General features: G+C 38.3%; 1 protein-coding gene across 1 annotated transcript; it reads left to right on the top strand.

The window, feature by feature from the left end:
* Positions 1-889: 889 nt before the first annotated feature.
* Positions 890-23,798, top strand: ptprjb.2 (protein tyrosine phosphatase receptor type Jb, tandem duplicate 2). The gene is made up of 37 exons (XM_072385496.1): positions 890-1,030; positions 1,169-1,429; positions 1,570-1,830; positions 1,955-2,215; positions 2,423-2,683; positions 3,637-3,897; positions 4,108-4,368; positions 5,320-5,580; positions 5,789-6,049; positions 6,188-6,448; positions 6,961-7,224; positions 7,393-7,656; positions 8,148-8,405; positions 9,385-9,663; positions 10,067-10,333; positions 10,450-10,713; positions 11,146-11,415; positions 11,521-11,775; positions 12,336-12,584; positions 12,671-12,931; positions 13,011-13,277; positions 13,766-14,038; positions 14,144-14,410; positions 14,818-15,081; positions 15,218-15,367; positions 15,808-16,006; positions 16,373-16,491; positions 16,585-16,672; positions 16,758-16,802; positions 17,023-17,110; positions 18,613-18,703; positions 18,908-18,984; positions 19,193-19,327; positions 19,577-19,693; positions 21,385-21,545; positions 21,690-21,825; positions 21,916-23,798. The coding sequence occupies exons 2-37, from the start codon at positions 1,183-1,185 to the stop codon at positions 22,051-22,053; spliced, it is 7,581 nt and encodes a 2,526-aa protein (XP_072241597.1). The 5' UTR covers positions 890-1,030; positions 1,169-1,182; the 3' UTR covers positions 22,054-23,798.
* Positions 23,799-24,218: the final 420 nt, after the last annotated feature.

Consider the following 24,218-nt stretch of genomic DNA (forward strand, 5'->3'; position numbering starts at 1 on the left):
CTTTAATTGTTCCAACTGCTGCAGTGTGCAAAATGTCACAACCAGTAAGTCTGTTTCTCTTTTATTAACCAAATGTATAGCAAAGAATTTCGTAGGATGTAGTGCCAACAACAGAACAAAAGATAACTCTGACTCTAACTACGTTTAGAAACAAATCTCTCTCTGAACTAATTGATGATGATGAAGATGACGAGTGATGAAATGGCGTTTGAACTATTCCCTCACTGCCATCTTTCTGATTTACAGAACCTGATGATGTCAGAAGTATCACTGTCCTTGAAGTCACAACAACTTCATTGTTTGTGAACTGGTCCAAACCATCTGGAGAACACTCCTTTTACAAAGTAAAATGGACGGATAGAAATATCACCAAGGAGGAAAATGAGACCGAAGAAAATAGAAACATTACCGATCTGACTTCTGGTGTCCAGTATGATATAACTGTTACTGCTGTGGCAAAGGATGATCAAACTGAAGGAGCAGGAGTCAATCAGTCTTTTTACACAAGTGAGTACATATTTAAGCTTGTCTTCGGCTGCAAGATGATCATTATTAAAAGAAGTAAAGGTGTGAACACAGTGTGGTGTGAGTTTTTGAGTGCACTGCTGTTTTAATGTTACTGCAGTGGCTGGAGATAATGTCAGTTAACCTGATAAACTTCAGTGATGGTTACATTTCCTTTGGTGGCATTTCTCCTGTATTTTATGTGGATAAATAAGATTTTGCTGTTGTCTTTCCACCTTTGCATCCACCTCTCTGTTGCTCACAGGGCCTGATGTAGTCAGGGGTCTCACTGTCACTGGTTTCACAACATCCTCTTTGTTTGTGAACTGGAATAAACCAAAAGGAAACAGCTCTTTCTATAGAGTACAGTGGACAGGCAGAGAAATAAGTGGCTCTGAAAATGTGTCTGATACATTTAAGAGCATTACTAACCTGACTGCTGGTGTCCAGTATCAGATAATTGTCACTGCAGTAGCTGGTGATGGTCACACTGAAGGACAGAATACCACTGTTTCCAAATACACACGTAAGTAAGCATTTAGATATGGTTCATACAGGGAGAAAGTTAAAGTTTGCAGAGGATAGCTGGTGGAAAAGAATCTTATTTTAAGGTTCTTCAGATGATTTTAAAACTATTTTCATCGTAACACCATTTGCCTCACAGAGCCTGAGGTAGTCATGAATCTCACTGTCACTGAAATCACAACATCCTCCATATCTCTGAGCTGGATTAAACCATTGGAACAAAGCTCCTTCTATAAAGTACAGTGGACAGATGGAAATATAACTGGGAGTTCAAGTCAGTCTGAAACAAACATAAACATCACTAACCTGACTGCTGGTGTCCAGTATCAGATAACTGTCACTGCAGTAGCTGGTGATGGTCACACTGAAGGACAGAATACCGCTGTTTCCAAATACACACGTAAGTAAGCATTTAGATATGGTTCATACAGGGAGAAAGTTAAAGGTTGCAGAAGATAGAAGGTTGAAAAGGATGTATATTTTGATTGTTCTTTAGATGATTTTAAAATTATTTTCATTGTAACCTCCATTCCCTCACAGAGCCTGAGGAAGTCAGGGATCTCACTGTCACTGGTGTGACAACATCCTCTTTGTTTGTTAACTGGACTAAACCAAAGGGAAACAGCTCTTTCTATAGAGTACAGTGGACAGGCGGAGAAATAAGTGGCTCTGTAAATGTGTCTGATACATTTAAGAGCATTACTAACCTGACTGCTGGTGTCCAGTATCAGATAACTGTCACTGCAGTAGCTGGTGATGGTCACACTGAAGGACAGAATACCGCTGTTTCCAAATACACACGTAAGTAAGCATTTAGATATGGTTCATACAGGGAGAAAGTTAAAGTTTGCAGAGGATAGCTGGTGGAAAAGAATCTTCAGATGATTTTAAAACTATTTTCATCGTAACACCATTTGCCTCACAGAGCCTGAGGTAATCATGAATCTCACTGTCACTGAAATCACAACTTCCTCCATATCTCTGAGCTGGATTAAACCATTGGGACAAAGCTCCTTCTATAAAGTACAGTGGACAGATGGAAATATAACTGGGAGTTCAAGTCAGTCTGAAACAAACATAACCATTTCTAACCTGACTGCTGGTGTCCAGTATGAAATAGACGTCACTTCTGTGGCTGGTGATAATGAAACTAAAGGGAAAGCAACAGCAGTCTCAGTGTACACAAGTAAGATGTTCAGCAGTTCAGCATCTGCATTAAAGTCTCACACAGTGCCTTTCCTTTAAAGTTGATGTCAGCTGCCTGTCAGTTAACCTGAGAAACTTCAGTGATGCTTGAATTTCCTTTGGTGGCATTTCTCATTTATTATTTGTGGATAAATAAGATTTTGCTGTTGTCTTTCCACCTTTGCATCCACCTCTCTGTTGCTCACAGAGCCTGAGGAAGTCAGGGGTCTCACTGTCACTGGTGTGACAACATCCTCTTTGTTTGTTAACTGGACTAAACCAAAGGGAAACAGCTCTTTCTATAGAGTACAGTGGACAGGTGGAGAAATAAGTGGCTCCGTAAATGTCTCTGATACATTTAAGAGCATTACTAACCTGACTGCTGGTGTCCAGTATCAGATAACTGTCACTGCAGTAGCTGGTGATGGTCACACTGAAGGACAGAATACCGCTGTTTCCAAATACACACGTAAGTAAGCATTTAGATATGGTTCATACAGGGAGAAAGTTAAAGTTTGCAGAGGATAGCTGGTGGAAAGGAATCTTATTTTAAGGTTTACCATCAGGATGATATCTGAGGGAGGTAAAAGGAAAATCAAAGTATAATAAAGATTAAAATAAATGTTGAAGCTCAGGTATCTCTTGGTTGTTTCCACCTGTTATTGTGAAGCAGGCTGTGGTTGTGTGGACTCCAGTTTTAAACATCAGCTACCAATGATTGTGTTGGACTGGGCAGTTTCTAGGGTTGTTCCAAATAACATTTTATGATCTGTGGATATTCAGCTGTACTTCACAACCAATTGTTGAAACTTGGTCTTTTGGGCATGTTAACTGTGTTGTTATTTGGCTGTTTTATTTCTTTACATGCAGAGTGATATCTTAGAAAGTTAGAATGTCTTCCTAAATCTTTTTTCTAACAAGTATCCATCCTCTGTTTGAGTATCCACATGAACAACACTTTATGTGTGTAGACCAGACTGTACTCCTCCAGTTATGACCAGTGAGTTGTGTGTTCATGCAGGGTAAAGTGACTTATTATTGCAATTGAAGAATATGCATTCTCTATGAGTTGTGACAGAAACTGTATTTGAACTGTAAAAACAGCTTCAATGAAGGAGAGGTTTATATTGTAGGAAAAATGTGTTTTAGTCCCAGCGATGACTGTCTTCTAACCACCCAAATCAAGTCATGTTAATTACTAACCTTTGCCAAGTGATGTCATTGGCTGAAACCAACGAGGAAGTGAAACGTTTTTTCACAATATGTTTCCATGTAGTTTGACTCTATTTTGACCCCCCAGCTGCAGGAAATGTTGCTGGAGAAACATGGCTCTCTTTTCATGGTTTCTATTGTTACACCGACTCAAGAAATATTTTATAGGATTTTAAAATGACTTTCATTGTAACCTCCATTCCCTCACAGAACCTGATGTAGTCATGGATCTCACTGTCACTGAAATCACAACTTCCTCCATATCTCTGAGCTGGATTAAACCATTGGGACAGAGCTCCTTCTATAAAGTACAGTGGACAGATGGAAATATAACCAGGAGTTCAAGTCAGTCTGAAACCAACATAACCATTTCTAACCTGACTGCTGGTGTCCAGTATGAAATAGACGTCACTTCTGTGGCTGGTGATAATGAAACTAAAGGGAAAGCAACAGCAGTCTCAGTGTACACAAGTAAGATGTTCAGCAGTTCAGCATCTGCATTAAAGTTTAACACAGTGTCTTTGATTTAAAGTTGATGTCTGCTGTCTGTCAGTTAACCTGAGAAACTTCAGTGATGCATAAATGTCCTTTGGTAGCATTTCTCCTTTATTATTTGTGGTGGATAAATAAGATTTTGCTGTTGTCTTTCCACCTTTGCATCCACCTCTCTGTTGCTCACAGAGCCTGAGGAAGTCAGGGATCTCACTGTCACTGGTGTGACAACATCCTCTTTGTTTGTTAACTGGACTAAACCAAAGGGAAACAGCTCTTTCTATAGAGTACAGTGGACAGGCAGAGAAATAAGTGGCTCTGTAAATGTGTCTGATACATTTAAGAGCATTACTAACCTGACTGCTGGTGTCCAGTATCAGATAACTGTCACTGCAGTAGCTGGTGATGGTCACACTGAAGGACAGAATACCACTGTTTCCAAATACACACGTAAGTAAGCATTTAGATATGGTTCATACAGGGAGAAAGTTAAAGTTTGCAGAGGATAGCTGGTGGAAAGGAATCTTATTTTAAGGTTTACCATCAGGATGATATCTGAGGGAGGTAAAAGGAAAATCAAAGTATAATAAAGATTAAATCAATGCAGAAGCTCAGGTATCTCTTGGTTGTTTCCACCTGTTATTGTGAAGCAGGCTGTGGTTGTGTGGACTCCAGTTTTAAACATCAGCTACCAATGATTGTGTTGGACTGGGCAGTTTCTAGGGTTGTTCCAAATAACCTTTTATGATCTGTGGATATTCAGCTGTACTTCACAACCAATTGTTGAAACTTGGTCTTTAGGGCATGTTAACTGTGTTGTTATTTGGCTGTTTTTTTCTTTACATGCAGAGTAATATCTTAGAAAGTTAGAATGTCTTCCTAAATCTTTTTTCTAACAAGTATCCATCCTCTGTTCAAGTATCCACATGAACAACACTTTATGTGTGTAGACCAGACTGTACTCCTCCAGTTATGACCAGTGAGTTGTGTGTTCATGCAGGGTAAAGTGACTTATTGTTGCATTTGAAGAATATGCATTCTCTCGCAGTTGTGACAGAAACTGTATTTGAACTGTAAAAACAGCTTCAATGAAGGAGAGGTTTATATTGTAGGAAAAATGTGTTTTAGTCCCAGCGATGACTGTCTTCTAACCACCCAAATCAAGTCATGTTAATTACTAACCTTTGCCAAATGATTTCAGTGGCTGAAACCAACGAGGAAGTGAAACGTTTTTTCACAATATGTTTCCATGTAGTTTGACTCTATTTTGACCCCCCAGCTGCAAGAAATGTTGCTGGAGAAACATGGCTCTCTTTTCATGGTTTCTATTGTTACACCGACTCAAGAAATATTTTAAAGGATTTTAAAATGACTTTCATTGTAACCTCCATTCCCTCACAGAGCCTGAGGTAATCATGGATCTCACTGTCACTGAAATCACAACTTCCTCCATATCTCTGAGCTGGATTAAACCATTGGGACAGAGCTCCTTCTATAAAGTACAGTGGACAGATGGAAATATAACTGGGAGTTCAAGTCAGTCTGAAACAAACATAACCATTTCTAACCTGACTGCTGGTGTCCAGTATGAAATAGACGTCACTGCTGTGGCTGGTGATAATGAAACTAAAGGGAAAGCAACAGCAGTCTCAGTGTACACAAGTAAGATGTTCAGCAGTTCAGCATCTGCATTAAAGTCTCACACAGTGCCTTTCATTTAAAGTTGATGTCTGCTGTCTGTCAGTTAACCTGAGAAACTTCAGTGATGCTTGAATTTCCTTTGGTGGCATTTCTCCTGTATTTTTTTGTGGATAAATAAGATTTTGCTGTTGTCTTTCCACCTTTGCATCCACCTCTCTGTTGCTCACAGAGCCTGAGGAAGTCAGGGGTCTCACTGTCACTGGTGTGACAACATCCTCTTTGTTTGTTAACTGGACTAAACCAAAGGGAAACAGCTCTTTCTATAGAGTACAGTGGACAGGCAGAGAAATAAGTGGCTCTGTAAATGTGTCTGATACATTTAAGAGCATTACTAACCTGACTGCTGGTGTCCAGTATCAGATAACTGTCACTGCAGTAGCTGGTGATGGTCACACTGAAGGACAGAATACCACTGTTTCCAAATACACACGTAAGTAAGCATTTAGATATGGTTCATACAGGGAGAAAGTTAAAGTTTGCAGAGGATAGCTGGTGGAACAGAATCTTATTTTAAGGTTTTTCAGATGATTTTAAAACTATTTTCATCGTAACACCATTTGCCTCACAGAGCCTGAGGTAGTCATGGATCTCACTGTCACTGAAATCACAACTTCCTCCATATCTCTGAACTGGATTAAACCATTGGAACAAAGCTCCTTCTATAAAGTACAGTGGACAGATGGAAATATAACTGGGAGTTCAATTCAGTCTGAAACAAACATAAACATCACTAACCTGACTGCTGGTGTCCAGTATCAGATAACTGTCACTGCAGTAGCTGGTGATGGTCACACTGAAGGACAGAATACCGCTGTTTCCAAATACACACGTAAGTACACAATTGTGTTTGCCTCGCACTTTATGACCAAGAGACAAAAAAGACTGATATGGGTAAGTGGGAAATGGGCTAATGTAATCCAGTTTTTTTCCCTCACTGCAGCAGCTATGGATCAGAAATTTAACAGAAAAACAACAGAAGTGTCTGTGTATATAAGCGAGATGATTGTTTTTACCGTAGTTGTTCCTCAGTACATTTAAAGAACTGGTTTGAAACTTTTAATTTTTCTTTCTGGCATTGCTGTCTGTATTTCACATGAAGTTTTTTTTCTTTATATTCACTCACACAGCCAGAAGTATTCAGGAATCTTTCTTTCTTCAATACACTATTACCGTATGTGTAAGCATTTAAAGTGTACATATGGAAAGCCAGACTCTGGCTTCAGACCTCTAACATTATCTGTGCTGTTATGTTCTTGTGAGTGTCCTATTGTCTGGAAGTGTTTGCACTTTATTTGAACTTTTTAATTGCTCTCCTGTCCTCTGCTCATGTATCCTTTGCAGGACCAGGTGCAATACAGACTCCCAGCTTTACCACTAACACGACCGCCATCTTCTTGAACTGGTTTCCACCTCCTGGTCAGGTGTTCAGTTACAAAGTGGATTGGAGAAAACATGAAGATTCATGGGTTTCAAAACACGTAAAAGATACCTCCACTACACTTTCAAATCTGACTCCTGGTACTTGCTACACAGTAAATATCACTGCCATCGCTGGGGACAATAAAACAGAAGGAGACACCCACACATTCAACCAAGTCACCACAAGTAAGCCACAGTTTTTTTCTCTGTCTATTTTGTAATTTAAATGGATGCTTTTGATGCATTTCACTTCTGAGCTTTCCCTTTTGAACGTCTTGCTTGAGGATGCTACAGAACTTTAGACGACAAATTAATTTTGTTCCATCTTCTTTCTTTTTTTCCCTGTATTTCCAGGGCCTGATGGGGTTGTAAATCTTATTGTAGTTGATGTTGCAACATCATCTGTGTCGCTAAACTGGAATAAACCACAGGGCAATGCTGACATTTACAAAATTCAGTGGAATTCAACAAATCATGGCTCCAACAATGGCAACACTAGCGAAACCAGCTATACCATCAACGGTTTAGTCCCTGGAGTCCTGTACAACATCACAGTGACTGCGTTTGTTGCCCTAGGGTCAGTTGAGGGTAAACCAGTCTTCGACAGTACCTTCACAAGTAGGTTCATAATTTCACTATATTACTCTTCTTTGTTGAAAGCTACCTGACCTGCCTGTGGCCCATCCTGGACTCTTGCCAGGGGCTTACATCTTAAGATGAATCCTCAGGGGTTACAGTTTTACTGTCAGTCTTTCTGTTCTATCACTGAGAGCTTTTTCCTTCTCTATGAAAAGGATTTTTTAATCTTCCACAAGTCCTCTCAGTTCTACCTCATCTGATCGTCAACTTTTAACAAACATTTTTGCTGTTCTGTTCATTCAGTCTTGCCGCAATAAAACTCCCAAGAAACATTAAGTGCTCAGATGACATGTCTGAACCCACAACATGACGAAAAGCTTAAACTTCCCTCTTGATATAAACTGCTGAGACTTTTATGCTGAATATTCTGAAGCACAGCAGAATATTTTTATTGAATATGTTTACATTTACAACCATTATGCCGTTTCTCATCATGAATAAAAATCACTTTCTACTCTTTTGCTGGGCAGGACCTGAGAAACCTGGAAACATTGCTTCAGCACAAGGAACTGACAACTTGCAGATCAACTGGACTTTGCCTGAAGGAGAGGCTGTTCGTTACATTGTGAACATCTCAAATGCTGATCTGGGATATGTAAACCATACGATTACGTCACTCCTCACAGCTCACTTCACTGATTTACATCCAGGAAGACTATATGCTGTCACAGTGACTGCTGAAGCTGGAAGCTTCTCTAACACATCTGATGAGCATTCATTTGCCACTGGTAAGAACAAAATAGCATTAGACAATCCTGACTTTGACATTTTACATTGCAGTAAAATAAAAAAGATAGGAGGACTGTAGCTTCAACAACTTCAGATTCTCCACTGCCTAATATGCTTCCAGTCCATGCATCCATGCAGGGCCTTGGAGCAGTTTGATGTAATCCTATATTGATATTTTAAAGAACTATGTAGATGAAAAGCTATATTGAGCGTAATAATTTATTCATAGTCTAAGTGTATGTTGTTTTTTATGCTGTTATAAGTATAGAATAAGTCTTACAGTCATTGGATGGAAGTACAATTTCTGACTATTTCTGACAAAGATCTTTCCTTCTGATTTGATTAAACAACAACAAGGAAAATTGGTTTTAACGATCATTTATTTAGCAAAATATCTGTTCTTCTGAGTAAAATATAAGCATTACCATTGCTTCAGAAACTGGTTTTTCTCTATTTAACAGAAATACCTTAATTGAGGGCTTTTTGTGAAAGAATCTTTCTGGCATTAGCTCGCTGAATGGAGCTACCCTTCCACACAGAATTGGGTTTTTTGCAGTGCAAGGCACATTTAAAGTCCTGCTACAAAACACAGTTTAACTGAATTTTCTGTGGCAGCCATTCCAGACAAATTGGCAGTGCTTCGAATTTTGTATGATGTGGAAAAAAAGTGGAAAAATTTAATTTAAGAAATTCTTTTTAAATCTACTTCCCTCGTCTTATATATATACTCTTTTTTCCTGTTTTTTAAACCTTTGAATTTGGTTAATCTTGGTAGATCTTTAATAGATAAGTGATGATACTACACACAAAACAGAATCTCATTAAAACTTTCTATTTTTGTTCCTTTAAATTACTTTGAAATGTTAGTTTCACATGTTGTATTTGCATGTTTAATTATATCTCATCTAATAGTAGGCACTGTGTAGAACAAAGTAAACTGATAAGTGTGTGCGTGCATCTGTTATTTCTACTTCTTAGTACCCACACCCCCTGGTGCCATCACCATCAGTCACAGGACAAACTCTTCACTCAGGCTGGAGTGGACGACCCCACTAAACATGAATGGTGCTCCTGACATCAAGTACAATATCACCTACACAAAGGCTGATGGTAACACAGAAAGTAAAGAGTCCCAAGGAAATTCAGCACAGCTTGATCTAAACAACCTTGAGTCTGGAACCTTTTACAACATAACCATCAACACTGTTGGACCCCAAGATCTGAAAAGTGTGGCTGTCCGTAATTCATCTGTCACTCGTAAGTTTGTCTGGCTGAGACATAAGTTTGCTGTTACAATTAACCCTTTCATGCACGAATTATGAAAGCCTCAGTCAGGATTTTTTTATTTATCTTTAGGCATAAAAAGAACAAATTATTTAACATAATAAATTTATTTTTTACACCAATTATTTCAGGAGTTACTGAAATGTCACATGGAATGGACATTGTGAATCTGAGGAACAGAAATAGAAAACATGATGCTTCAATATCCACTTTAGTGGCCTATGTGCAAAAAAACAAACATTTATTATGCTTATCCATCCCCTCAAGTGGACATTGTGCATGAAAGGGTTAATACATACACAAAGGTGTCATTTGCGATGACAATTTCCTGCTACCAAATTTTTAACTATTTTTTCCCCCTTCATCAACGTTTTAGTGCCGAACCCAGTGTGGAATGTTGTAGCCAGCCCTACTTCGACCACTTCAATAAAAGTGACCTGGTCAGCGCCACCAGGCACCAAGGATTACTACAGATACTTGATTCAAACCTACAACGCCTCAGGACTTGTTAACCAGCAAACAGTCAACAGTAACAGCACGGATGTATCCAATTTAGAGCCAGGATCAAAATATGATATCAATGTCACAGTGACAGTTACAGATGACACTGTATCCACTGCTGTGTCGACTTTCAGTTACACGAGTAAGTAAATAGATATGAATGCTGTTACACTGCTGATGCATTAGGAAAAATACAGTTTCATGTACAGTTACAGTTGATATTTGGCCTTCTATAACTTTCTGCTGCATTTGTTTCAGGACCCAAAGCAGTGACCAACCTATCAGGAGTGTACGTGAACACAACAGCCATCAACTTGTCTTGGGACAGACAAAGTGATCATAAGCCCTCCTACACCTACTGGGTGAACGTATTCCTGGGTTCACAGATGGTTCAGAATGGTTCCACAGAAGAGGAATCAATCACCTTCTATAATCTGAGACCTGGAACCCCGTACACATTTAACGTGTACACAGTCATAGAGAGGGTCTTTTCTGCAAACAGAAGCAAAGAGATCTACACAAGTATGTCTTATATGTGCCTTAAATTTGTTTTTAAGATAAATCTAAGTTGTCACATTTTAAATCTATACTGTGTTCGAGAAGATTGCCAAAAAAAGACAATCTAGTGTTGAACTTCTGTCAAGTTGGAAGAAAGAGAGCTACATAAGCTGAAATAACAACTTTTACTCTTATTTGTGGATCAGTAGTTATTATGCCTGTTACATTCCTATGTTTTGTAGTGTAACACAGACTTTCTATTGGAAGTTTCAAATTGACACGAACCATTATGAGTGTTTCTCTAACACAATTAAATTTGGGATGCATTTAAAATACATAATTGTGTAACAGCTATTCTGTTACAAAGTGATCAGCTTTTTGTGTGTTCATTAGGTCTCACAGAACCATTTAAATAATTGTTATTGAAACTGAATTTAAGTCTTTTTTGTCTTTTAGTTCCTGAGCGAGTTTCTAACATTATAGCCATCGGAACCACAACAAGCCTCACAGTGAGCTGGACAGAGCCGGAAGGTCTGGTGTCCTCATACTCTGTCAGCCTGTACAACAACACACTATTTAGCCAGTCATTGAAGGTCACAAATCTGAGCAAAGACGACAGAAACACAACATTTGAGGACTTGAAACCAGGAGTCCTTTACTGTGTGGAGCTAGTCACCATAAGCGGACCTGTTAAGAGTAACCGCACAACTTCGTGCAACGCGACCTGTGAGTAACATTGAGATTGTAGTAGATTGTATTCTCACTTTGTCAACTATATATTTATTTTACTAATGTGTTCTATGGTAACACTGCTCTCCCACTTTTGTTAAGTTCCCAACCCCCCTGGCTCCATCACGGTGGCCTTTCAGACAGTCAACTCAATCAACTTTACCTGGCAGCATCCAGAAAACATGGACCATAATCAGTACAACTTCAGTGTTTCCGCTGCTGATATCTCTAATCTGACTGAAAACAACTGGTTCCTGCTGGAAAATCTCCAGTCAGGAAGCCCCTACTCAATCTCTGTTGTTACTGTTGGTGTGTTGGGATTTACGAGTACAGCAGTAACAGTGGAAAAAGAGACACGTGAGTAGACTCATACTAATACTGATTACATCAGGGTGTGGCTGTGGATGAAATGACCCATTCCATAGGATTTTACATTTGTAAAATATATATATATATATATTCATCACTAATATTGGTTTCTTATCTACTTACTGATCTGCAAAACAGATTTTGTCACAGCTTCTAATTACAGTTTCTAAGCAGCAGTAATAACCCCCAAAATAACAGTTTTCTTTAAAAAAAATTGAATACTTTAAAAACTGTATTTTTTGTCGAGTACTATTAAAATAAATGTCCTCAAAAAAAGAGAATAAAAAGTAACCATTGTACTTTATTCATGGATTCATTACTGACAAAAACCTTGATGTTCAGTGATGATTTTATGAACCAGATAGGTATTTTCTATTTCAAATCATGGCCATTTAGCAGCAAAAGTCGAATTGTGGAAAGTCAGCAAATCAAAATATGTATTTGTGGTGAAACACAGACACTATTTATACACTTTACTAGGTCTTAGAACATTCCGATATTTACCATCTCTGCTGATTCACCGTCTCTCATCTGTCTCACTTACTCAGGACCATATCCTGTAAGAAATCTTGCATCGACAGAAATAACCACAAATTCAGTGACCTTGGTGTGGGAACAACAAGAGAAAAAACCAAGCTACTCTTATGAGGTGCTGGTCAATGGCTCCCGCACTACGGAAACCACTACAAATGTAACAGTGCGGGGTCTTTGGTCTGGGAGCAATTTCAGCGTCACCATCACCACGCTGACAGCAAATGGCACTCGATCAGAACCTGTGACGGTTTCCTACTTCACACGTGCGTACTGTATATCTTGTCAGATATTGATCGATTGATTGAGTTTTGTGTTTCAATGAGTAACACTCCATATATTGTGTTTTTAGGGCCATACAATATCACAGAGTTGGAGGCTGAAACCTTAAACACAAGTGCTATTCATTTAAACTGGAGGCAACCGTTGGAGTACAAAAATGAGTATATATATTTGGTGCAGACGACAGGCTGTGGCTCCCTTAACAAAACTGTAGAGGAGGAGAACACTGACATCTCAGGGCTCACTCCTGGAACCAACTGCGCCATCTGTGTATCTGTCAGGGCAGCAAATGGCATTGAAGGGGAGAAATACTGCATCTCTCAGTACACTAGTAAGACCCTCACCTATTGTTTCTCTTTTTGTAAATGTGTAATGAGCTGCTCTAATTTTCCTCATCTGCACCTCGACAGAGCCTGAGAAGGTGGAGCCCAGCATCTCCAGTCAGGGCTCTAATAGTTCAGTCTGGTTGTCATGGACCAAACCTGCTGGAAATGTAGAGCTTTATAAACTTCATCTTAATAGCTCCTCCAAAAGTTTCAACAAAGTAATTGAGCTTAACTCTGCCAGTGACTCGTTCCTGCTCAACGACCTGTATGCTGGAGTGCTTTACAGCGTCATGTTGTCCACATGCAGTGGACCCTTCAATGTGTCATCTGGATTTGTCACAAATGCAACTTGTGAGTATAAAAATGTTTTGTTATATTCTGAATTCTGATTTACAAAATGAAAGCTTTTATTTGTATTGATTATTTTTTTTCCATCACCAAAAACGTTTTGATCCATTTCAAAGTACTTGAAAACTTGTTGGTGAACTGAGACTTTGGTGTGAAAATGCTTCTGGTACCAGACAGCAAGACCGCTCCTTAATGTAATTAAAATGTTTAGCTGGTTTAACTGTGACAAGTAAGCTGACTCTGAGTGTACACGGATTTCTGAGAGTATTGAGTGTGAGAAATATGACAAAAAATCATCAGTTAAGTAGGGAAGTGTGTGGTTGCTGACAGGGATTGTACTTAATTGTGTTGTCAGAAAAAAAACTGGACAAACATGGTAGTAAATAGATAATTGGTGGTCGTTTCAGTTCTTGAAACATTTAAATATGCATATGTTGTGAAAAATGAAAGAATCCGTTTGTTGAAGTCAGCGTACATATCTGTCTCTGCAGTCCCTAATCCTCCGGGGTTGATTGAGATCCTGAGAAAGACGATCAACTCCATTGAATTTAGATGGGATGAGGCTCCTCTAATGGCTGGCTCATCATTTCACTATCTACTGATGTACACACACACCCAAGGAGAGAACAACACTGCCATCCTTGGAACCAACACCAGATATACATTTACCTCCCTGCTTTCTGGGACTCCTTACAGCATTTTTGTGAGAAGCATTGGACCCATGAATTTTGAGAGTGAGAGCGTTCACATCATGGTCACCACAAGTAAGGCTTTTATTTTTGCACCCACAAATACAGAAGCCATTTTCTCATTCATATATGCTGTCTGGATTAACAGTTACTTTCCTTAAATGTCTCTTACACCATCAGGACCAGAAAGCGTGCGGTCTCTTGCCATCAATCCGCAAGAGAACAAAATCACAGTGCTGTGGACCGAACCCGTTGATAACAAGAGCAGCTATCGTTACAATGTGACCTGGCAAAGCTCCAATGATAGAGTTATCAGGAGCAACATATCTTATAAAACGTCGTATATCATTGATGACCTGACATCTGGTACCATGTATAACATTAGTGTTACCACAGAGACCTCTGATGGAACCGAGGGTGCTTCGGAAAGGGTTAACAATTGCACAGGTGTGATTATAACAACTTAATTTAATCTACAGTGTTTGTGCCAAGTGCTTTAACATGTTTGTCTTCGTCACATGTTCGTCTTTGTTTGCGCTCATTTAAAAATGCAAAAAATACCCTTGAGATTGTTATGCAGGTAAAGTTGTGTTAAAATGGGTTTTACTTTCTACTTTTCAAGTTTATTATTATAATTATTCTATTCAGAATGTTTATTGTTAATGTGAATGAAGAAGTGATTCTTACCATAAACATAAAAGAGCTTATGTTGGTAATAACTGGATCCAGTTGAAAGTAATTAAGGAAATAACTAAATAAGTAAAAAAAACAATAACAAAAAATGTCATTAAAACACAGATAAAGTCCTATAAGTAAAAATTGTCCTGACATTTGTTTCTGTTTTGTTGCTACAGATGCGAGCCCTGTGGCAAATTTGACATGTGATGGTCCAAACTCAGCAAACGCAGAAGTCATTTTGTCCTGGACAAAACCCCCTGGTGGGAGTGCTGGTTTTCAGATTACTCAAGACGGAAAGGCCGTTGGATCCATGGTCAATTGTTGTGAATTCAATGTTTCGAATCTTAATCACTTTAAAGAATATGATCTGGCTGTGATAACTCAAAGTTGTGGGCATTCCAGCGTTCCTGTATCTCGTAAATGCATGACTGGCATCACACGTAAGTCCTCATCTTTTGCAGACTCAAACATATTTCTTTAGAATTGTTGCAGATACAAACAGCAGTCTTTATAGAGCTTTGGATGTGCCTCGTTACAAGATGATTAATTCTCGATTTCTCTTTTATTCTTTGGAAGGTCCACCCATTCCCAGAGACTTTAAGAATCTAAGCGTTACGACTAACATAACTTACACCAAGTTCAGTATTCAGCTTGATCGCGACCTGCTAGACAACTCGAATGGACCAATTAAATATGTTGGGGTTCTGGTAAAACGTGACATTCTTGGTAAGTTTCCTTTCATGATACTAAGTTCTGCTGTTGTAATCAGTTTGATGCTCGTCTGATCGTTTGTCTTGCAGTTTTACTCACATCGTTTTATATAAATATTACACTATAAAGAGCTTTCCTCTAAAGAGCATCTTTCTTTTCAAGAAACTCTTGAAGACCCAGCTCTTCAGAGAGCATCTCCTATCCCAGCACTTACCTTGTACTTACCTACCCCCTCTATCTCTGCACTTTATCTTTCTGTACTTCCTTCTATGCCTGCACCCTATCTCTACTCTGTCACCTCTGACAGAGTCGGACTAGTGGGTTCCTTCTATGGAGTTTATTGTTAGCTTTTTATATAGCTTGTTATATCTTCATTTGTAAGTCGCTTTGGATAAAAGCATCTGCTAAATGCATAAACATAAACATTCCTATTTTGGTTATATCTTTCCTTCCAGATGAATCTGATTCATCAAATTACTTGGAGAAAACTTATGACGAGTGGAAAGCAAACTCTGCTAAAGCATACCTTGCAACAGTCATCAACAACACCTTCCAGTCACGCAGCAGCCATGAACATCTGGAAATTGATATAGCAAATGGATCCACATGGAATGGCTACACTAACGGTGCTCTGAACCCCGGCGAAACTTACCGGTGAGAACACAAACTACATTTTGTATAAAAAGGCCTCCAGTGGCAGAGAACACACAACGCGCTCAATGTGGTATAGAATTTACACAATGTAAATATAGAAATGTGTAATATTGTTGCATTACTAGTCACCCTGTGTTGAATATTGATTTTATTTAGATCAGTGGTTCCCAGACTTTCTTTGCTGGGCCCCCCTTTGGTACATAAGACATTTTTTTCTTGTATTTAATTACTGGAACAAATATTGCAGCAGTAATTGCGTCAAGACAATCATCAACAGATTATAAACATAAATCTAATCCATGTAAAATTTGGGTTCATAAGAACGATTTAAAATCTCTGAACTGAGTGGTTTGTTTACTCCTGCAGATATGCCTTTGTGTTTTTCACCAGTCTGGAAAGAATGGAAAATAACCGTGTGAATAGCAAGCTGTCACTGTTTTCAGTGACAGAATTTTATTGGAAAGTTAAACTTCAAGCAGATCCAGGTACCATTTTTACAATTAAAATGTGACTGAAGTAGTCCTGTGCTGTGAGGATATGCTTATATTTCTATTGGTCTTTCTGCTGTAACATTTTAGCTATCATTGCAATTGCTATTGGAGCAACACTGGGAATTTTTGGATTTCTCTTCGTAATACTCATGGGCTTCATTATCTACTGGAAAAGGTTTGTCAATATCATTACTGTGAAAAGAAAAAAGACTATTGAGACAGTGTTTATTGATACAGACTCACTATATATTGTGCTGCAGGTTAGCCAAAAAAGAGGAATCAGACATCCAGATTCATTCACTAAGGTACGTTTTACATTTTCTTTACCTCATTATTCTTGCTGTATGTTTGAATTTATTGGGTATTGATTGTTTCTGTGATCATTGCTTTTTCCTCTTTCTTTTTCCAGAGCCAAAGTGTAAGCATAAGTCCTTTATATCATTATTATCATTCTTTTTAAATGTAGTGCAGTTTTCTGATCATAACTTGTCATTTTTATTCTAACTTGGTTGTTCATTTGAGCAGAAGTGCAGCTGTGAGGGTGGAGGACTATGAAGCTTACTACAAGAAGCAGAAGGCAGACTCCAACTGTGGCTTTGCAGAAGAGTTTGAGGTGAAAATAAACCTGATTTTCAATGGCTCCTGATTTGTAATTGAACAATTTAAGTAAATGTGACACTTACATTAGTGCTTGAAAGATTGTTATTATACTTATTTTTGCATGAATATGATTTTCCATGTCCTGCTTTTCGATAAAGATAAGCTAATTAAACAAATATGACAGTTATCATGTATTAATTGCAAAATATGTCAATTATATGTAGTTCATTTAAAGCTGACATGAGTCAGCATGTGGAAGTTTTATCATTATTACCAGCATTCACTGAAAGAGGACGATAGATCGTTCAAATTTGCACGCGCAAATGCATCCATGGTGAAATTGGCTTGATTGTTTGCAAGATCACAGAGGAATCCCAGGATCCTTCTAAGCACATACAGCCCTCTCTCATTTGTAAATGTTCAAGACGCCACCATCTGAAGGACACTGAACAACATGGCAGGACTCCAAGCCACCAGCTATAGCTCCAGTAAAACTAAATTACTACTGGTCTGGTCTGCAGTTTGCTGGAGATCATTTGGAAAAACGAGAGGTCTTGGAAAATTATTTAGGGGCTGACTGAGATGAAAACAGAAGTGGTGTTGTGTTTATTATGTTCAGAGAAATGTAAGCAATGCACTTTTGCATAAGAAACATAGTCGTGGTCGTGTCATGGTTTGAGTTTGTTGCACTACATCTGGACCAAGGCGGCTCACCATCATGACACAATGAGTTCTTAATTACATGAGAGTATTCTACAGGAAAATGTATTTGCATGCGACCTGAGTCTTAAGAGAAGGAACAAACATTCGCCAGGAAAACAATACAAATACATGGGTAAATCTTCCACAAAATGGTTCAATAAGATTTAACATTTCTGACGATAATCCAATACAAAGGTTTCTAGTAGAGAAACTGCAATCTACGTCCATGATTTCATCTGAAATATTTGATTGTGTTCCCCACCCAGAAAAATTAACTGGAACATTATTATTGTTTTAGATCATATTTATGTATATATAAGAATATAAATCTTCTTAGTTTACAAACTTCCAAACATCTCTTGACATCAGATTTACAAGGCAATAATTTTTTTTGTTTTTACTTTGTCGAAAAAAAGTACCTTCTGTTGCAGCAGCTAAGTAATCCATTTAATAGAGAGGGTTGGGCTGGAAGGAACTGTGATGTTAAGCATTGAATTAATTTAGCTTATCTTTCCCAGACATGTTAGACATTTAACTATTATATTTAACTAATCAGGGATGGAACTCTTTTACTGGATATCTTACAGTACGTCCTAAATGCTTTACTGCTCTAAGTAGGAAGTATGGTGGAGCTGCAGCAAAATGTGATATATATTATTGTCACTGGCATTGTCCAAAAACTAAAGTCACCTTTACTGGGGAAAAAATAAGTGGTTGTGCATCCTTGTAAATTAAGTTGCTGCTTCTAGTTATGCACGTCTAGCCATCAAATAATCATTCAAAACTGCTTTTTTTTCTTTCTTTGTTTTAAAGGATCTGAAGCCTGTTGGCACAAGTCAGGCAAAAATACATGCGCTGACTTTGGAAAACAAGCCTAAAAACCGCTACAACAATGTGCTTCCTTGTGAGTCATCTTAACTCCTCTTCTGTTGCTGTCAACACTAACACTCATTCCTCAGACATGAATCATCACCTGTCATACCTTGCATCCATGACAGTTTACTCATTTTTTCATTAATTTAACCAGAGTTATTGTACTTATCTTACATATTCCGACAAATAAAATCCAACCATTTATATTTCATTTATCCTCTTGTTCACCCCTTAGATGACTCATCAAGAGTGAAACTCTCTATTATCCATGGAAGTCCATATGATGACTACATCAATGCTAACTACATGCCGGTGCGTACTGACACCTAATAACACAGCTTCCTGCCTCAGTCATTGCTTCAGTTTTAGCGAACATCCTATGGAGCAGTATAACTACTCATTCCTTTGCTTAATTGTGGCCATTTAAACTCTTCCATCATCATCCATGCTAAGTATTAGGACCTCCATGAGAAACTCAACTTGATGTTTTCTGTGGATGGGTTGACATTCTGTCTGGCAGGGTTACCTCTCCAGGAAGGAGTTCATTGCAGCTCAGGGTCCTTTGCCCACAACAGTCAACGAGTTCTGGAGGATGATCTGGGAGAAGAATATTCTGACTCTGGTCATGCTGACACGCTGTAATGAACAGGGACGAGTGAGTATGCAGCAACTGCTTCTCCAATTGTCATCTCATAAAGGTTACGACTTGGATGTTCTGTGGACACTTAAAACATTTTCTACAGGTTGATCCAAGAAAATATTAACAAAAATATCCTGAAATATCTTAATATTTTTTGATAAAACATGTAGCCTATGGGGAGCACATAAAGTCTGAATAAAGATCATTGCTATGACATGAATACATGCATTTTCCTGCAGCTCAATCATAATCTTCCCTTATCAGGTTAAATGTGAGCAGTACTGGAGTCCTGGCACAAAGCACTTTGAAGACATCACTGTGACAACAACCTCTGAAATACCACTTGATGACTGGACCATCAGAGACTTTGATGTTAAAAATGTAAGTATCACGGTGTTACAGATGAGGCTTTTTTTCAGTGAAAAAAAAAAGAAACCTCTCCCAGTAAAAGTTACTGGGTCTGTACCATTTATGAAACAGCACATGACAGTGGCATGCTGATAAGGTGAAGTTTGCACATCACTTAAACAGCTTACCTCCTTGCCTTTACACTGGACAGCTCATCACGAACTGTTATACTATTTAAAAGATATGCGACTCCAATTCAAAAATGTTGGGGCATTGTGTAAAATGTTTATAAAAACAGAATGAGATGACTTGTAAATATCATATAACAATAACTCCTTCACAATAGGACATAGAAAATATGTCAAATGTTGAAAGCGAGATATTTCACTACTGCTAAAATATTAGCTCATCTTCAATATGAAATATGTCTGAAAAACGTTGGGCATCTGTAGCATCCCCTCTTCTTTTAACAAACTTCTCCAAACTTCTAGGAACTGAGGAGAACAGTTGTTGGACCTTTGGGAGAGGATTGTATGATATTCGTTTCTAGCTGCTCAACAGTCCTGGGTCTTCTTTGATGTATTTTTTGTATTACATGGTGCAGCAAATGTTTTTAATTGGCGAAAGATCTGAACTGCAGATTGGACCAGTCAAGCACACAGTCCAGACCCCTTTACTTTGAAACCATGCTGTTGTAATAGTATGCGGGTTAGCACTGTCCTGATGAGATATGTAAGGCCTTCTCTGAAAAAGACATTATCAATATGGGAGCATATATTTTTCTAAAACCTGCATATAGCTTTCAGCTTTGATGGTGCCTTTCCAGATGTGCAAGTTGCTAATCCTGTAGGCACATCTGGACCCTGGTACCATCAGAGATGCAGGCTTTTGAAATATGATATATGATAATGATAATATTGCCTCAGTCCATTTTAAATGAGCTTTGGCCCAGCGTTTCTGGATCATGTTCACAGGTGGCTTCTTCTTTGCACGATAGAGCTCTAACCTGTATTTGTGTATGACACAGTGAACTGTGTTCACAAACTTATGATTTCAGAAAGTACTGCTGAGCTCATGCAGTGAGCTCCATTACAGAATTGTACATGCTTTTAATGTGGTGCTGTCTGAGGGCCTGAAGATCCAATATTGATTTTTGAGCATGCCTTTTAGTCACAGCGATGTCTCCAGATTCTCTGAATCTTTTGATACTACGTACTGTAGATGATGGAATATTCAGTCTGTGCAATTGTACATTGAAGAACATTATTCTGAAATTGCTCCACAGTTTGCAGATGCATTTTTTTGTTCAGATTATTCAACCTCTGACCATCTTTTTACCCAGTCATATGACTGACTTGTTGTAAATTAATTTTATTAGTTGCAACATATTCCTCCAGTGAGGAAATAATTGTGAATAGATATTTGTTCATGATATTTGCAAATCACTGTATTCTGTTTTTGTTTGCACATCTATGCATGTGTGCTGTACACAAAGAGAACTATTCAAGCTTGTTATGCCCTGGGGAACATTTCGCAAGCATGTCACGTATGAATATCTATTAGGGAGCAAAAAGCAATTTGCATTTCAACAGAAATCCTTACAACAAGTTGATTATTATTTCATAAAGCTCTGAGCTACCGTTACTGTCTGACCCAAGGAACTTATCTTAAGGTCATATGCTGTTGGTATTCAAAATTGTTTCAATATTGTGCTGTTCCTTCAGATGAAAACAGCAGAGGTCCGTTCAGTTCGTCACTTCCACTTCACAGCCTGGCCAGATCACGGGGTGCCAGAAACCACCGAGCTCCTCATCAGCTTCAGACATCTGGTCAGAGAGCACATGAACCAGTACTCTAGAAACTCTCCTACCATGGTCCACTGCAGGTCAGACAAAACACACAAACAAATACACACACTTTTGCATTTAGCTCTATATGACAGTTTCAGAAATTACAGAGAAAAGCTACCTGACCCTCTCTCTGTCTGCTCTCCATCCCTTGTCTGTGTGTTCATGTTGCCTATACTCAGTGCTGGTGTGGGGCGCACAGGCACCTTCATAGCCATTGACCGCCTGATCTTCCAAATTGAAAGGGAAAATATCGTTGATGTGTATGGAATTGTTTACGACCTGCGAATGCACAGGCCCCTAATGGTGCAAACAGAGGTAGGAAACACCTGCAACCACTGTGACATTTCTTCACATGTTGTTTGATAGGGTTAACTCACTGATCTCTCATGTTTGACACATCTGCAGGACCAGTATGTGTTCTTAAACCAGTGCGCCTTGGACGTCATCCGGTCGAGAACAGGGACCAACGTGGATCTAATCTACCAAAACACAGCTGCACTCTCGATTTATGAGAATGTGGAACCGAAAAAGAGGTTTTCCTAAACATGAATATTAGATTACATGGAGTTATTCAGCTTTTCCATCTCTCTTTCTTCTTAAAAGCAAGGAACTGAGCAGGCTTGTATAAAGGGAATAGTTTTAATAGATGTCGTTGCTGTATATATTTTTTTTACCAGTCACACTTTTGTTAAGAATCTTCCAACATTCAGGATTTAAACCTCTATTTTTTTGTATTTATTTGTTAAGAAAAAAGTTGAATGTTTGAAAGTGGAGGAAACTGTGTGGTGATGCTATAGTGGAAATAATCAGAGACCAAGAATGTGGATTAGATGTACAGCTCTGTCTTGAATTCTTCCTTATTACTGCATATGTGTGTATTGCACAAAATGTCCGATTGCTTCCTACTGTATATGACTCACTGGTGTTTATTTTTTTTGCTCAGGTAGCTTGTTGGATGCTGTATAGGTATTTTACAGAAATATATGACAAAGCCAAACTTGGAACAGACTTGCACAAAAGAAATGCTGGTATAAATACTGTGTGCCTTTTAACAACCTGTATGCTTTTACGCCAATAGGTGGCAGTCTTCTGTTTGTTTTTTTTCTCCTTTTTAAGACAAATAGGGACTATATTATATTATTATTGCAGGAACCTTAAATTGTACATATTGTTTTTGCTTGACTAACAGTACGCCAATATGAACCGTGCAATTTTTTTTTAATGAAGTAGGTTTGTTGTTTGTCTCTTTTATATGCACTGCAATGTGAATAATGCACTGGATGCATTTGTCTTCTACACTGTCCACTTTAAACAAAAGAGATGTTTTATCCGTAGTGTTTATTACATTTTGGCCAGTGCTTGACAAAGTGGAATATTTTACTCCTCGCCCATTATTTCATTGCTCAGGAACTCTGCTAAATTAAGATTTTCTGGCTGTTGTGATGTTAAAAAATCACACTGCACCAGTCTGTACTGTCAAGGACTTAAAGGTCACTTCCATTGTTTTGTTTTATTGATGTCCGTCTTTTCTACACTGCATTCCTCACAGAGACTGTAATGCTATGTAACTTCCTGCGACATATCGGATCCTACTGTGGTCATTTCCTGTGATTTTTAGATTGCAAGAGAAGTACAGGCTTTATTTTCAGCTTCTAAAGAGCAAAGTTTTCCATGAAGCAGGTACGTTTTTGTAGATACTCCTAAACTTGCGCTCTGTTTTAGTTATATCACTGTGTACTTAAAATGCTTGGAAGCACTTGTGTTTTTAATGAGAAATATGAATAGGAGGAATAGTCGATGTTTTAGAATGTTTTAAATGCTATAGGATATGCTTGCTGGTTCAATGCAATTACATAAAAAGAGGCAGGATTTTAAAATGTGTATATTTCTGAAATTTCTGATTAAAGATGTTCATGCCTTATAGGATCAATCTCTCCTACATGGATCCACCAGCCTCAATATTATTAAAGCTTTATTCTCTCAGTATAATGTTGTCTGAGCAGCTTGAATTACAATGCTGCTGTCCCTCTGAATATGACTGTTATTGTGTGTTTCGTAACATTTTTATAAGCTAGATTTAGATAAGCAAGGTGTGACAGCTGGAAGCTTCAATGATAATATGTTCATTATGTGAAGTCAAATGGAAAGATCAAAAGGACTGAAACAACTAAGTGCTCCATGCTGCAGAGGTGGATGAGCTTGCACACCTCTGAAATATTTAACTTTGAAGTTGCAGGTCGTGAGGTGCACCCTCGATAAATTAATAATAATACCATTTCTCTTTCTTATCATGCAAAAAGATTTTCAGGGAAACATTTTACAGCCTACAACAGGCCTACATTCCCATGTACCCAAGTACGATATATATAGTTGTTTTCACACTGTATAGTGCAATGGTAATATAAGATTCTGCAAGAATGTCAGCTTCAATGAGGCATCCCTCCATCTCTCCATCTCTCCACTCATCCACATCATCCTTGTTTTATGTCTCTCACATCCACAAGTTACATTTAAAAATAGATCTGGCATTTGAATGTCTCTTTCGGGTTTTCTCTGCTGTCACTTTCAATTTAAAAAAAAAGTATACAAAGAGTGGGAGCAATCATGAGAGCTATCCAACCTGCAAATGCAAAAATTAAATAATGAGTTGATCCAGATTCAATAAAAGCCAAAAGTGCCAGAAAACCCACACAGATTCAGTAATAAAA

The sequence above is a fragment of the Leuresthes tenuis genome, unplaced genomic scaffold (genome assembly GCF_036924035.1).
Source record: "Leuresthes tenuis unplaced genomic scaffold, fLeuTen1.0.hap1 SCAF_5, whole genome shotgun sequence".
NCBI classification, from domain to species: Eukaryota; Metazoa; Chordata; class Actinopteri; order Atheriniformes; family Atherinopsidae; genus Leuresthes; species Leuresthes tenuis.